At 48.5% G+C, this 15,240-nt stretch overlaps 2 protein-coding genes across 2 annotated transcripts; both read right to left on the bottom strand.

Annotated features, from left to right (window-relative positions):
- Nucleotides 1-2,757: 2,757 nt before the first annotated feature.
- BBBOND_0003730 (hypothetical protein, conserved) lies at nt 2,758-8,259 on the bottom strand (the record flags this gene model as incomplete). Its single annotated transcript, XM_012915207.1, has 1 exon — nt 2,758-8,259. The coding sequence occupies one exon, from the start codon at nt 8,257-8,259 to the stop codon at nt 2,758-2,760; it is 5,502 nt and encodes a 1,833-aa protein (XP_012770661.1).
- Nucleotides 8,260-10,645: 2,386 nt separating this feature from the next.
- BBBOND_0003720 (hypothetical protein, conserved) lies at nt 10,646-13,027 on the bottom strand (the record flags this gene model as incomplete). Its single annotated transcript, XM_012915206.1, has 1 exon — nt 10,646-13,027. The coding sequence occupies one exon, from the start codon at nt 13,025-13,027 to the stop codon at nt 10,646-10,648; it is 2,382 nt and encodes a 793-aa protein (XP_012770660.1).
- Nucleotides 13,028-15,240: the final 2,213 nt, after the last annotated feature.

Below are 15,240 nucleotides of genomic sequence, written 5' to 3'. Positions count from 1 at the left end.
GGAGCGATGTAGAGTGGATAAAGGGGCGATGTAGAGCGGGTTAAGGAGCGATGTCGAGTGGGTTAGGGAGCGATGTAGAGTGGATAAAGGAGCGATGTGGAGTGGGTAAGGGGCGGTGTAGAGTGGGTAAGGGGCGATGTAGAGTGGGTAAAGGGGCGATGTAGAGTGGATAAAGGGGCGATGTAGAGTGGGTTAAGGAGCGATGTAGAGTGGGTTAAAGGGCGATGTAGAGTGGGTTAGGGAGCGATGTAGAGTGGGTTAAGGGGCGATGTAGAGTGGGTTAAGGGGCGATGTAGAGTGGATAAAGGGGCGATGTAGAGTGGGTAAGGGGCGATGTAGAGTGGATTAGGGAGCGATGTAGAGTGGGTAAAGGGGCGATGTAGAGTGGGTTAAGGGGCGATGTAGAGTGGATAAAGGAGCGATGTAGAGTGGATAAAGGAGCGATGTAGAGTGGGTTAAGGAGCGATGTAGAGTGGATAAAGGGGCGATGTAGAGTGGATAAAGGGGCGATGTAGAGTGGATAAAGGGGCGATGTAGAGTGGATAAAGGGGCGATGTAGAGTGGATAAAGGGGCGATGTAGAGTGGGTTAGGGAGCGATGTAGAGTGGATAAAGGGGCGATGTGGAGTGGGTTAGGGAGCGATGTGGAGTGGGTTAGGAGCGATGTAGAGTGGGTTAGGGAGCGATGTAGAGTGGGTTAAGGGGCGATGTAGAGTGGGTTAAGGAGCGATGTAGAGTGGGTAAAGGGGCGATGTAGAGTGGATAAGGGGCGATGTAGAGTGGGTAAAGGGGCGATGTGGAGTGGATAAAGGGGCGATGTAGAGTGGGTAAAGGGGCGATGTAGAGTGGGTTAAGGGGCGATGTAGAGTGTGTTAAGGGGCGATGAGGAGTGGGTAAAGGGGCGATGTAGAGTGGGTTAAGGGGCGATGTAGGGTGGGTAAAGGGGCGATGTGGAGTGGATAAAGGGGCGATGTAGAGTGGGTAAAGGGGCGATGTAGAGTGGGTAAGGGGCGATGTGGAGTGGGTTAGGGAGCGATGTAGAGTGGATAAGGGGCGATGTAGAGTGGGTTAGGGGGCGATGTAGAGTGGGCTAGGGAGCGATGTAGAGTGGGTTAAGGGGCGATGTAGAGTGTGTTAAGGGGCGATGAGGAGTGGGTTAAGGGGCGATGTAGAGTGGGTTAAGGGGCGATGTAGGGTGGGTAAAGGGGCGATGTGGAGTGGATAAAGGGGCGATGTAGAGTGGGTTAAGGGGCGATGTTGAGTGGATAAAGGGGCGATGTTTAGTGGGTTAAGGGGCGATGTAGAGTGGGTAAAGGGGCGATGTGGAGTGGGTTAAGGGGCGATGTAGAGTGGGTAATAATCACCACTTGTGTCACTGTCCTCGCTGCCGTAACCATGTCATCGCTGCCGTAACCATGTCATCGCTGCCGTGACCATGTCATCGCTACCGTGTCCATGTCATCGCTGCCGTGACCATGTCATCGCTGCCGTGTCCATGTCATCGCTGCCGTGACCATGTCTTCGCTGCCGTAACCATGTCATCGCTGCCGTGACCATGTCATCGCTGCCGTAACCATGTCATCGCTGCCGTGACCATTAACTATCATCGCTGCCGTGACCATGTCGTCGCTGCCGTGTCCATGTCATCGCTGCCGTAACCATTAACTATCATCGCTGCCGTGACCATGTCGTCGCTGCCGTGTCCATGTCATCGCTGCCGTGACCATTAACTGTCATCGCTGCTGTGACCATGTCATCGCTGCCTTGTCCATGTCATCGCTGCCGTAACTATGTCATCGCTGCCGTGTCCATGTCATCGCCGCGGTAACCATGTCATCGCTGCCGTGCCCATGTCATCGCTGCCGTAACCATGTCATCGCTGCCTTGTCCATGTCATCGCTGCCGTTACCATGTCATCGCTGCCGTGACCATGTCATCGCTGCCGTGACCATGTCATCGCTGCCGTCACCATGTCATCGCTGCCGTAACCATGTCATCGCTGCCGTGTCCATATCATCGCTGCCGTTCCACGTCACCACTGCCGTAACCATGTCCTCGCTGCCGTAACCATCAACTGTCATCGCTGCCGTGACCATCAACTGTCATCGCTGCCGTAACCATCAACTGTCATCGCTGCCGTGACCATCAACTGTCATCGCTGCCGTAACCATCAACTGTCATCGCTGCCGTCACCATGTCATCGCTGCCGTGACCATCAATTGTCATCGCTGCCGTCACCATGTCATCGCTGCCGTAACCATCAACTGTCATCGTTGCCGTGACCATGACATCGCTGCCGTGACCATGACATCGCTGCCGTAACCATGTCATCGCTGCCGTGACCATGTCCTCGCTGCCGTGACCATGTCATCGCTGCCGTGACCATGTCACCGCTGCCGTGACCGTGTCATCGCTGCCGTGACCATGTCACCGCTGCCGTGACCATGTCATCTCTGCCGTAACCATGTCATCGCTGCCGTGACCATCAACTTGGTCAACACATTGGTCCGCACATTGGTCACCACACTGGTCACCACTTTGGGTAGCACTTTGGTCACCACGTTGGTCAACACGTTGGTCAACACCTTGGTCATGGCATTGGTCCCCACTTTGGTCATAGCATTGGTCAACACTTTAGTTAACTACTACAATATCACATACAACGATTAATGAGTAATACAACAAATTAAAGCACAATCTATAGTTTAGGTGAGTAGGTGATGCTAGGTGAGTGTAGACAGTAAACACGTGAGTACGATTATGGTTGCAGATAAAACACTTTCCCCAGTTTGTTAACACGTGCAGCAGCAAGTAGTGATTGGGCAGCGATACGATGTGATGACGGACTATGCAAATGCGATTTGATGTGGAGCAGGTCGAGGCGGATGACCATGATGTGGAGGAGGTAGAGGAAAGAGAGGAGCCAGAGGGCGACGTTCAGCCAGATGAAGGGGGCGCGGATGGTGAAGAGGAATTTGTCGCACGTGTCGAATAGGTCGGTGAAATATTTCGAATTTAGCAACTTATTTAATTGAGTGCAGAAATCGGCACACTTGTTAGGATAAGTGTGATGATTTAATGACGACGGATTTTCAAAGCGGAATCCATACTGATAGAGTGTTGGTGATACACCTTTACAGGTAACCATGGACGTACATTGACAAGTAGCGGTGGGAGTATCCTTATCGATAACTCCATGCTTTCCTCGCTTACACTTGTCTCCTCTCAAACAGCTCCGGCATCCCCAATCCGCACATAATATATTGCAGAAGTCATTGTAAAGATTTTGCAGTAGCCGCCAGAAATCCCATGGCAGGTAAATTGCCCACGACAGATACAAGTTGCAATGATTCTTGGGAAGGTGACGATACGACTGCCGACATAGCGCGGACAAGTACGGAGCGCATTCGAGTTCCCGGTTAGTCTTCTGTTTACAGCTATCATACGCCGTTAGATTGCGGAGATGGGCATCGGTACATTGACCATGCTCCGGATACGGCGAACCATACGCTTGCTTCAACGCGTAGACAAAGTCAGATTTTTCAGCGTATAGCATAATGGATTGCTCGCCGATAGATTCTTCGAAGGCATATTGCAGCGTTTGGAGTACAACGCTGTGCGCGTTTGTTTCGGCAGAAATACCATTCACCAAAGATAAAGCAAAATCGAAATGTTCGGGCAACGTTTTCGGAGGTGTCGGAGAGAGACAGAACAGTGACCACATCAGGTCGTTACTGAAGAAGCGGCTAAGCACTTCACATAGATCATCTCCAGTCTTGATGCTTCCTGAGAACTCTCTGAATCCAAGAGGTGTTAGACAGGGCATTCCTTTCTTAGCCGTGGAAAGGCATGTGGAACACTCGTACTTGCAACCTATTTTAGTAAGTTGGTGTGGTAAGTGGCCTGGGAGACAATCGTTTAAGTAGGACATTAAAGGCGAAGTTGGTTGGCAATTTGGTTCGCACGTTGGTTGGCACTTTGGTTGCGTGTTTGGTTGACTCGTTGCTTGGCGCGCTGGTTGGCCCGTTGCTTCGTCTGTTGGATGCTGTTTACATGGCAACTTGGCCGATGGCATATCCTTGCCGTACTTGCAAGCTTTCCAACCACCGTGCTTAGTGCTTAGCTTACACTGGTTCAGCAGGAATTGTAATGTTGGCAGTACACGTCGCAGTATGTCTAGGAGCATATCGAGACAGTCTTCTCTCGAAGCAGGATAATGAAATTTCATAGCGTTGTTGGAGAAGTCACTAGCGTATGTTGTGAATTCGTCACCGTGACCGGCGATGTTGATCAGTAAGTCATAGGCTTCCGAGCAGATGTGCGTTACAACAGTTCGCATAGACTCATACGTTACCTTTCTTGGGTACGCTTCCAAGAATACGGAGTCCGTCTTCAACTCTGTGACTGTGATGGTGTCTTCGTCAGTTGCTCCGTCCTGCTTTCCTTCTTTTTTATTGTCCACTTTATTTATCGTTTCTATAACTTCTAAGATAGCGACATCTCTCATAGCATAATATGCGTGATGATGCGGGAGACCGGAGAGCCATAGAAGCATTTCGTATACGCTGCATGGCTTTTTCGTCGAAGTTAATGCGGACAAATGACATACGTCGTTGTAAAGATTGAGGCTATCGTAAAGGAAATCGACAATGTCGAAGACGGTTATTTCTTCAACTTTACGGTTATAATTAGCAGTAACTAAATATTGCGCGTTCTTCTCTTCTTTCCACTTTTTAAGTGAGCCAACCTTTTCGGCGTTATCAATTTTCTTCGTCATGATGCTCATATACACAGCCTGACCTGCGCGATCGGATTTATTTTTAAGCTCCCCCTCCTGGGTATTGTACGACTTGGAGACCTTGTAGCCACAGCTACTCAGAAAATCGCCTAAAACGTTATTATTTTTCCCCGACGATGCGTATATTGTTTGAAATTTCGCAGCACTACACCGCTCTAGCAAATTCAAAAAGTCATTGTTGAGGATCATAATTATGGTCATACACGCCTTCGACAAATTTCTGCCGTTATCGGTCAATTTGTCTTTATTATCCAATAATTCATTCATATCCACCTTCTCCTTATGCCCATCATACCCGTTCACATACACCCTCCCCATCTCCTCGACAAACCCCTGCAGCCCCGCTCTGACCGCATCGAGCAGCTCCGGGTGCCGGGGGTTGGCGAAGAGGGAGGGGGATAGGAGGTGGAGGGAGGTGGAGAGGGTTGAGAGGAGATTAGTGTAAGTATGGTCAAATATATATGTTCTGGGTGGATTAATGTCTTTTTTGAGGTGTTCGAGTAAATTGTTGAAATTAGAGTTGACGGTACCAAGCAGTTGGACGTTGTCGGCAGTAATGTCTCGAAGGGCCTGGGGGTCTGACGCATTTTCGGAATTAATTTGTGCATTAACGTACGTGTGTATTGGATTAAAATAGGTATTGAATGCTTCTGACAATTTCGTGAAGGTGTCCTTCATGGACGCACTTGGTTTAGCCGGTTGGACAACTTCATTAATTTTTTCAAGCAAACTCTTTGCACCCGTATTAATACCTCCAGAAGCCGCAACAGGCTCACCATTTACGCTACTAACCCCTCCCATAACTCTCATCAACCCCTTGAACCCGATCCGCAGATCCCTCTCAATCTCCCCCGGCAACGGCGCCAACTCCTGGCCGACCTTGTCCGCGAACGCGGTGAGGAGCTGCTTGACGGAGGTGACGTAGTTGCGGCGGGCGGCGGTGGTGAGGGAATTTTTAGCTATATCTACCTGGCAAGTTACATAATGTTGAAGGTTGTTAATAAGTCTGTTTTTTTCGTCGTCGGCATACTTAATAAGTGAATCGGCGGACTCTATCGCATTCACCAATTTATCACTTTGTAAATCCGAGAGTTTGTCCCTTATGCCTTTTAATTCTTTACCGACGCTTCCGTCTTTCAGAGCGTTTAAGTACTCATTCATGTCTTTACTGGTTTCGTAAATCTTAGTCATTAATTTTGTTAGGTTGTCCGTCATCTCTTTCGAAAATGTTTCCAAGACATCTGTGGTGTTTTTTACGGTGATGTTTAGAGCTGTGCTTCCTATGTCGCCGATCGCCGCGGGGAGGGTGCCTGCTGCTTTGATGGTGTCGAAGTCGGGGTTGGAAAGGGAGGACAGTTTCTCTGGTGCTTGGTTGACGAAGCCATTGTATTCGACAAACGTGGCGTCCTTATCAAGCGTAACTTTGCTATCACTATCTGCGGGAAAATGTTTTTTTAGCTCTTCAGTCACCCCCCTTATCGCGGTGTCGACGGCGGCGGCGTTGCTATCGTTAGTTAGGCCGCCAGAAGCAGAAGTGACTTGGAGTGCTTGATCAAGACTATCGTGGAGAGTTTTAATCACTGGTTTCACTGCTTTTAGAGCCTTATTTATTTTAGCGCCGTGATCAATATCATGGTCATCTTTAGTGTCATCTTCCTCATCAAATTGCGTACCTATGTCTTCTATTTGCTCGATAGCCGTAGACAAGTTTTGTATTTGGGTGTCCGTGGCAAACCGCTTTACCTCCGCAGCGATTCGCTTGAAGTTGTTTACTATAGACCTCGCAATGCTTGCAACAGCATCTGTGAGGTTAGGTCTGTGTCTAGATTGCACTCCCGCCAATCCCAACTCTGATGATTTCTCAATCTCCTGGGCCGCCGTGCCGAGAATTGAGATACCTGCATCCCCAATAAGTTCACTTCCAACTTGCGTTACAAATTTCTGAAATAGATCGCCGATGTTATGTACAGTTGCATTTCTAAGTTGAACTGCTACAGCAGCGGCTTTAATCCCTGTGTTTATGCGCTCTGGTAGCTTTGCTTTAATCGCTGCTCTGACATTATTCTTAGTAGCATTCAAAACACCGTTACCTTTGATTAGCAGTGAATAGTTCGTTATTTTACTACTTATGACGCCCTCATCCTCTTCTACAATCTCCTTCACCCACTCCGTCAGCACGGTAATGAACTTACCATTCTCAAACCCTTCCGCGTACTTCTTAATACCGTCGACTATTTTTTTGAGTTTTCCGCTATTCCCTGTCAGACCTTCAACATCCCAATTAAGCTGTCGTTTAAGACTATCCCAATTGAAATCAATACTTCCTGCATTACTTTTGCCTGGGGTGTTGTCATGTCCAACGTTATCTTTAATTGTAGTAACGTTTAATTGAAAATGTTTCATTATTTCATAAGCATTTGTTGGCGCTGCGACGCCGTCAACATCCGTAAACTTCCTGCCCAAAACTTCAATCGCCGTCTTAATCTCCTCCACCTTCCCCTGAACAGCATCCTTCACCCTCTTCAAATCCCCTTTAAGCGCCGCATCCATGTCTTTCACCTTCCCAAGCGCTTCAGTAACCAACCTAGTGAGCGTGGGCTTGATATCGTTGTCAATATAATCTTCAAGCTTTTTCTTTGCATTTTTTAATTCTTCCGCCCGAATCGTAATTTCCTTCCTCCAACTCCCATCACCTCCGTCAGCAAGTTGGATGACTTTCTCCACGTGTTGCTTCCTCAATGATTGAATATGCGTCTCAGTTCTGAGCATCCAACGCGTTATAGTGTTGATATACTTTTTTAGCAATACATTAATCAATTCCAGCTTCCGCTTGATCTCACCAACCAATCCTTTCAACGTACTGACGAGTTCAGTTACTCGCTTGCTGATTTCTTCATTTACGGTCATCTGAAGTATCGTCAAGACGTCCGTTATTTTCTTATTCATGTCCTTCAAGTCGTTGGACGCTTTATCTGACAGTCTATGCAGCCTCGTGCTCTCATAAAAAATATTATCTTTTGCGCTATTAACATTAGTTTTACAGTTACTGTTAAGGTCTAATATGTTTTTATCTGCGCTATTCATGTCTGTTAAAAATATCTCAACGTAATGTATGACCTCCGCCAACTCGCTGATGACGGACGTTTCTGCCGACTTCACATTTTCAAATGTATCTGCAGCAGCATTATGTGTTAAAATTTGACTTACCTTATTTTTGCGTGTTTCCATTCTCTTGTTCATTGTAGTAATAACATTTCTGACTCTTTTGTTAGACTCCTGCACTTCCCTGTTATACTTCTCGATTTCCTTGGGCAACTTTTCGAAAAGCCTTTTAAAGCCCTCGTGCCCTGAGCAAAGATGATTGTTAATTTCATTACTTACCAAGTTTTGTAATGTATTTTTACCGACATTGTATGTCTGAGTGTTTTTCACCGCACCAAGCACTCCACTCAAAAATCCCATCACTGCATCACACAGCCTGTCAAGGTCAGAGTACACAATCCCCTGGCCAGTGTAGCCTTTGGAGGATGGATTGAAGCCGAGGAATTTTTCGAGGCCGGAACATAAATTATCTAAGAGAGTTTTAGGGTTATTTTCTGCACTATTAAGATTCTCATGAAATCCACAAAGCTCCTTCACTTTCCTCAAAGCCTCCAACTTGGAGTGCAATTTGTCTGACTCAGCAGAGGAAGAGGGGGAAGGAGGAGAGTTAATTTCAGTAGGCTTAAGATTCTTAATTGCCTCTTCAGTAAGCGTAATTTCAGTGGTAATTTTATCTTTAAGCTCACTAATTTTCTCGGTGTCACCAGCCTGGTCAGCAGAGTTGACAGACTCAGAAAGGTTAGAAACATAAGGAGAGTAAAGCTTTTTAAGCTCTTCGGTACTGTTAATTTGGGCGATAATAGCATTCTTAACGGCTTTCTTAACACTCTCACTCTCACCAACAAATCCTCCAAGCTGTCCAGCAAGGTGACCAAGGCTAATGAGCTTGGACACAATGTCCTCCAAGGCTCTTCTTGTAGCATCGTCACTAAGAGAATGGTCAGTATCAGCAAGTTATAATAATGGTTTAAAGAGGTCATAGCGTTAATAAGACGAAGTAATTCGAGGGATTTGGAGTTAAGGTGAATATGATGGCACATGGTCAGGGCAGTGGCTAGAGGTGGAAGGAGGGAAGAGAAGAGTGACAAGGCACAAGTTATTGTAATAGTTTAAAGAGCTCATAGCGGTATTATGGCGAGGTGATTCAAAGGATGTAGAGCGGGTAAAGGGACGATGTGGAGTGGATAAAGGGGCGATGTGGAGTGGGTTAAGGAGCGATGTAGAGTGGATAAGAGGCGATGTGGAGTGGATTAGGGAGCGATGAAGGGTGGATAAAGGGGCGATGTGGAGTGGGTTAAGGGGCGATGTAGAGTGGATAAAGGAGCGATGTAGAGTGGGTTAGGGAGCGATGTGGAGTGGATAAGGGGCGATGTAGAGTGGGTAAGGGAGCGATGTAGAGTGGGTAAGGGAGCGATGTAGAGTGGGTTAAGGGGCGATGTAGAGTGGATAAAGGGGCGATGTAGAGTGGATAAGGGAGCGATGTAGAGTGGGTTAAGGGGCGATGTAGAGTGGGTTAAGGAGCGATGTGGAGTGGTTAAAGGGGCGATGTGGAGTGGGTTAGGGAGCGATGTAGAGTGGGTTAGGGAGCGATGTAGAGTGAGTAAGGGAGCGATGTAGAGTGGGTTAGGGAGCGATGTGGAGTGGGTTAGGGAGCGATGTAGAGTGGGTTAGGGAGCGATGTAGAGTGGGTTAGGGAGCGATGTAGAGTGGGTTAAGGGGCGATGTAGAGTGGGTTAGGGAGCGATGTAGAGTGGACAAAGGGGCGATGTAGAGTGGGTAAAGGAGCGATGTAGAGTGTATAAAAGAGCGATGTAGAGTGGGTTAGGGAGCGATGTAAGGTGGATAAAGGGGCGATGTAGAGTGGATAAAAAGGCGATGTAGAGTGGACAAAGGGGCGATTAGAGGAGGTTAAGGGGCGATGTAGAGTGGGTTAGGGAGCGATGTAGAGTGGGTAAGGGAGCGATGTAGAGTGGGTTAGGGAGCGATGTAGAGTGGATAAAGGAGCGATGTAAGGTGGGTAAAGGGGCGATGTAGCGTGGACAAAGGGGCGATGTGGAGTAGATTAGGGAGCGATGTAGAGTGGGTAAAGGGGCGATGTGGAGTGGATAAAGGAGCGATGTAGAGTGGATAAAGGGGCGATGAAGAGTGGATAAGGGAGCGATGTGGAGTGGGTAAGGGGCGATGTGGAGTGGATAATAATCACCACTTAGGTCACCTGCTTGGTCACCACTGTCATCGCTGCCGTGACCGTGTCATCGCTGCCGTGACCATGTCATCGCTGCGGTGTCCATGTCATCGCTGCTGTGACCATGTCATCGCTGCCGTAACCACATCATCGCTACTGTGACCATGTCATCGCTGCCGTGACCATGTCATCGCTGCCGTGACCTCAACTTGGTCAGCACCTTGGTCAGCGCTTTGGTCACCTCTTTGGTCAGCACCTTGGTCAGCACATTGGTCATGGCATTGGTCAACACTTTGGTCAGCACTCTGGTCACCACTTTGGTCACCACTTTGGTCAACACATTGGTCACCACTTTGGTCAACACTTTGGTCAGGTGCTTGGCCATGGCATTGCTCAGCACCTTGGTCAACACTTTGGGCAGCATCTTGGTCAACACTTTAGTTAACTACTACACAATCACATACAACGATTAATGAGTAAACCAGCACATTATATTACAATTCATAAGTTAGGTGAGTAGGTGATGCTAGGTGAGTGTAGGTAGTAAACACGTGAGTACGATTATGGTTGCAGGTAAAACACTCTGTTAAGCTTGTTAACACGTGCGGCGGCAAGAAGTGATTGAGCTGCTATGCGATGCGATGAGGGTGAGTGCAAATGCGATTTGATGTGGAGCAGATCGAGGCGGATGACCATGATGTGGATGAGGTAGAGGAGAGAGAGGAGCCAGAGGGCTACGTTGAGCCAGATGAAGGGTGAGCGGATTCTGAAGAGGAATTCGTCGCACTTTTCGAAGAGTGTATTGAAATATTCAGATTTTAGCACATTTTTGAATTGAGCGTAGAAATTGCGGCAATATCTCCACTCATCCGTGGACATTAGTTTCGATGCGTCCCCAAATGAAAATCCGTAAGTATGGAATACGCTCATTACACCGCGACATTCGACAATTCCACGGCATTTACAATTGTAGTCTTCACCGTGTTTACCCTTCTTACATTTCTCGTTTTGCAGACAGCCACGGCACCCCCAATCCTGGCAGGATATATTGCAGAAAGAATCAAATAGGCCTTGAAGATATCGATATAGCGTCCAAGGTAAGTAGACAGCCCATGATAGATATAGGTTGCAATGTTTTGGGGCGAGGTAATAGTATGCATCAGAGTAGAGAGATGATAGGTAGGGGCCGCAGTGGACGTTGTCCTTCGCAGCAACCATACATGAGTCGCGCATTGATAGACTCTTCAAGTCAGCATTTGTAGCTGTTGGATGCATCATAGCTTTACCGCCATGCGTACTATGATATGCATTACGAAAAGCAGTGATAAAAGCTGATGCTTCGTTGTAAAGGTCCATCGATGTTTCCTTAACGGATGTTTCCAGTGCATCTTGTAATGTAATAACTCCATCGTGTTTGTTCGCATTAGAAGCATTAAGTCCTGCCGCAAGCGACAATGCAAATCCGAAGTGTTCTGGCAGACTGGCTGGCGGTTGAGGAGAAAAGGTGAATAGCGCTAACAGTTTCTCGTTATTGAAAAATTCATCGAGCACATCGCATATGTGTTTACCAGTTTTTGCGGATCCCGAGAAAGCTCTGAAGCCAAGTGGCGTCAGACACGGCTGTCCAGGCTGAGATTTAGAGCACGTGCGACAGTCATACTTACATCCAATACTGCTAAGTTCATGCGGTAAACGACCGACTAGACAATCGGATAAATACGACTGAAGGGGGGAAGTTGGTTGGCAATTTGCTTTGCCTTTTGGTTGGCAGTTTGGTTGGCACGTTACTTCGTCGCTCGAGTGGTCGGTACATGTCCACTTGGTTGTTCTGACATCCTTTCCGTAGAAGCATTCTGACCAGCCGTGGAATTCAGCACCGAGTTTACACTGGCTATGTAAGAAGCGCAGTGGAGGTAGTAATCTACGCAGCATATCGATCAGCATTTGCAAACAATCTCCTGCTTTGGGGGGATAGTGGAAATTAAGTGCGTTATTGCCGAAGTCGACTGCGTACATAGTGTACGCGTCTCCGTAGCCGAGTATTGTCGCTAATACGTCGTAGGATTTCGAACATAAGCGCGTCACTGCTGCTTGAGTGCGTTCCAATTCGATTGAGTGCGGATATGCCGGTACGGGTTCATCGCCGACAACTGCAGCGGCTAGGTCACCAACTGTGACCTGCTTAGCAGGATCCACAAATAAGTCACTAACGGCGTCATGTAGCAGATCGTCATACACGTTATTTGAAGGCAGACCAGATATCCAGCACAGTATCTCGAATATATTAGATGGACGCTTCTTGGCGGATGCACTAGTTACGTGGCCGACTCTGTAATATGTTTGGAGACAGCCGTGAAGCCGCTTCAGGGGGCCATTATCTTGATCATGATCATGTTTCGTGTATACGTGTTCATCGTCGTCCTTTACCACTAGTTTGTAGATATGGAAACCTGTCTTCGTTACCTTATCCTGAAGCTCCCATTGTTGTTTGTCACCTGTAGCGACATGGTATCCATGGTTGATGAAGAATTTCCCAAATTCGGTTGTGTCATTTACCTGTTGAGATCTCCATCTAACGCTGCCATATTTCTTCAAAGCTTTCAAAGCGTTGTGAGTAATGCTGAGTGCCGTCAGGAACACCTTCGCGCACTTCCTCCCGTACTCGGTTATTTCGGTGTTGTCAGCAGGATTTGGCATGGTTTTAACTGTTTTCGCTTCAGATGACGTTTTTGGTTTCACCACCTTATCAGTGAACCAATTACCCGAGTACCTGCTGACGTACTGCTTCGCGAGCTCCCCGTGGAACGCCCGGACGCCGGCCTTGACGACGTTGAGCAGCGGGGAGGCCTCGGCGAATTGGGTAGCGGTGAGGGTGTCAAGTTGTGTTTGGAGGTCGGCGAGGCGAGAGGAGACGGTGGCGGAGAAGTGGCGTTGTTCGTGCATTGTGGACAGGAGGGCGGAGAGGGCGCCGGCGAGGGGGGTGAGATAACAAAAATTTGGTCAACTTCGGTTAAGGTAATTTTTTGGAGGCGATTTAGGCAATTTTTAGGGGTCGAAGAAATATGGCAAAATTCAGTGACGGGGCCCTCAGGGAGGCTAAAGGAGGTGGAGAGGGAGGAGAGGGAAGTGATGGAGATTGAGATGACCAAAATTTGGTCAAGTTTGGTCAAGGTAATTTTTTGGAGGCGATTTAGGCAATTTTTAGGGGTCGAAGAAATTTCGCAAAATTAGGTGACAGGGCAGTCGGGGAGGTTAATGGAGGTGGAGAGGGAGGTGAGGGAAGTGTAATTAAAGAGGCGATGTAGAGTGGATAAAGGAGCGAAGTAGAGTGGATAAAGGAGCGATGTGGAGTGGATAAAGGAGCGATGTAGAGTGGGTAAAGGGGCGATGTAGAGTGGGTTAGGGAGCGATGTAAGGTGGGTTAAGGAGCGATGTAGAGTGGGTAAAGGGGCGATGTGGAGTGGATAAGGGGCGATGTAGAGTGGGTTAGGGAGCGATGTAGAGTGGGTTAGGGAGCGATGTGGAGTGGGTAAAGGGGCGATGTAGAGTGGGTTAGGGAGCGATGTAGAGTGGATAAGGGGCGATGCAGAGTGGATAAAGGGGCGATGTGGAGTGGATAAGGGCGATGTGGAGTGGATAAAGGGGCGATGTAGAGTGGATAAAGGAGCGATGTGGAGTGGGTTAAGGGGCGATGTAGAGTGGGTTAGGGAGCGATGTAGAGTGGATAAGGGAGCGATGTAGAGTGGATAAAGGGGCGATGTAGAGTGGATAAGGGAGCGATGTAGAGTGGATAAGGGAGCGATGTAGAGTGGGTTAAGGGGCGATGTGGAGTGGGTAAAGGAGCGATGTAGAGTGGATAAAGGGGCGATGTAGAGTGGATAAAGGGGCGATGTAGAGTGGATAAAGGGGCGATGTGGAGTGGGTTAGGGAGCGATTAGAGGAGGTTAAGGAGCGATTAGAGGAGGTTAAGGAGCGATGTAGAGTGGGTTAAGGAGCGATGTAGAGTGGATTAAGGAGCGATGGGGAGTGGGTTAAGGGGCGATGTAGAGTGGATAGAGGAGCGATGTAGAGTGGATAAAGGAGCGATGTAGAGTGGGTTAGGGAGCGATGTAGAGTGGATAAAGGGGCGATGTAGAGTGGGTTAGGGAGCGATGTGGAGTGGGTTAAGGGGCGATGTAGGGTGGGTAAAGGAGCGATGTAGAGTGGGTTAAGGGGCGATGTAGAGTGGGTAAAGGGGCGATGTAGAGTGGGTTAGGGAGCGATGTAGAGTGGATAAAGGGGCGATGTGGAGTGGGTTAGGGAGCGATGTGGAGTGGATAAGGGGCGATGAAGAGTGGATAAAGGGGCGGTGTAGAGAGGGTTAGGGGCGATGTAGAGTGGGTAAAGGGGTGATGTAGAGTGGGTTAAGGAGCGATTAGAGGAGGTTAAGGGGCGATTAGAGGAGGTTAAGGGGCGGTGTAGAGTGGGTTAGGGAGCGATGTAGGGTGGGTTAGGGAGCGATGTACACTGGGTTAAGGAGCGATGTAGAGTGGGTTAGGGAGCGATGTGGAGTGGGTTAGGGAGCGATGTAGAGTGGATAAAGGAGCGATGTAGAGTGGGTTAGGGAGCGATGTGGAGTGGGTAAAGGGGCGATGTAAAGTGGATAAAGGAGCGATGTAAGGTGGATAAGGGGCGATGTAAGGTGGATAAGGGGCGATTAGAGTGGGTTAAGGAGCGATGTAGAGTGGATTAGGGAGCGATGTAGAGTGGATGAAGGAGCGATGTAGAGTGGGTAAAGGGGCGATGTAGAGCGGATTAGGGAGCGATGTGGAGTGGATAAGGGGCGATGTAGAGTGGATAAAGGGGCGATGTAGAGCGGATTAGGGAGCGATGTGGAGTGGATAAGGAGCGATGTAGAGTGGGTTAAGGGGCGATGTGGAGTGGATAAAGGAGCGATGTAGAGCGGTCAAAGGAGCGATGTAGAGTGGATAAAGGGGCGATGTAGAGTGAGATAGGGAGCGATGCGGAGTGGATTAAGGGGCGATGTAGCGTGGGTTAAGGGGCGATGTAAGGTCGGTTAAGGGGCGATGTAGAGTGGGTTAAGGGAGCGATGTAGAACGGGTTAAGGGGCGATGTAGAGTGGATAAAGGGGCGATGTGGAGTGGATAAAGGGGCGA

Source organism: Babesia bigemina, scaffold Bbigscaff_72073 (assembly GCF_000981445.1).
Source record: "Babesia bigemina genome assembly Bbig001, scaffold Bbigscaff_72073".
Lineage (NCBI taxonomy): Eukaryota > Apicomplexa > Aconoidasida > Piroplasmida > Babesiidae > Babesia > Babesia bigemina.
Note: the sequence above shows the minus strand (reverse complement) of the source record. Positions and strands in the feature narration are given on the sequence as shown.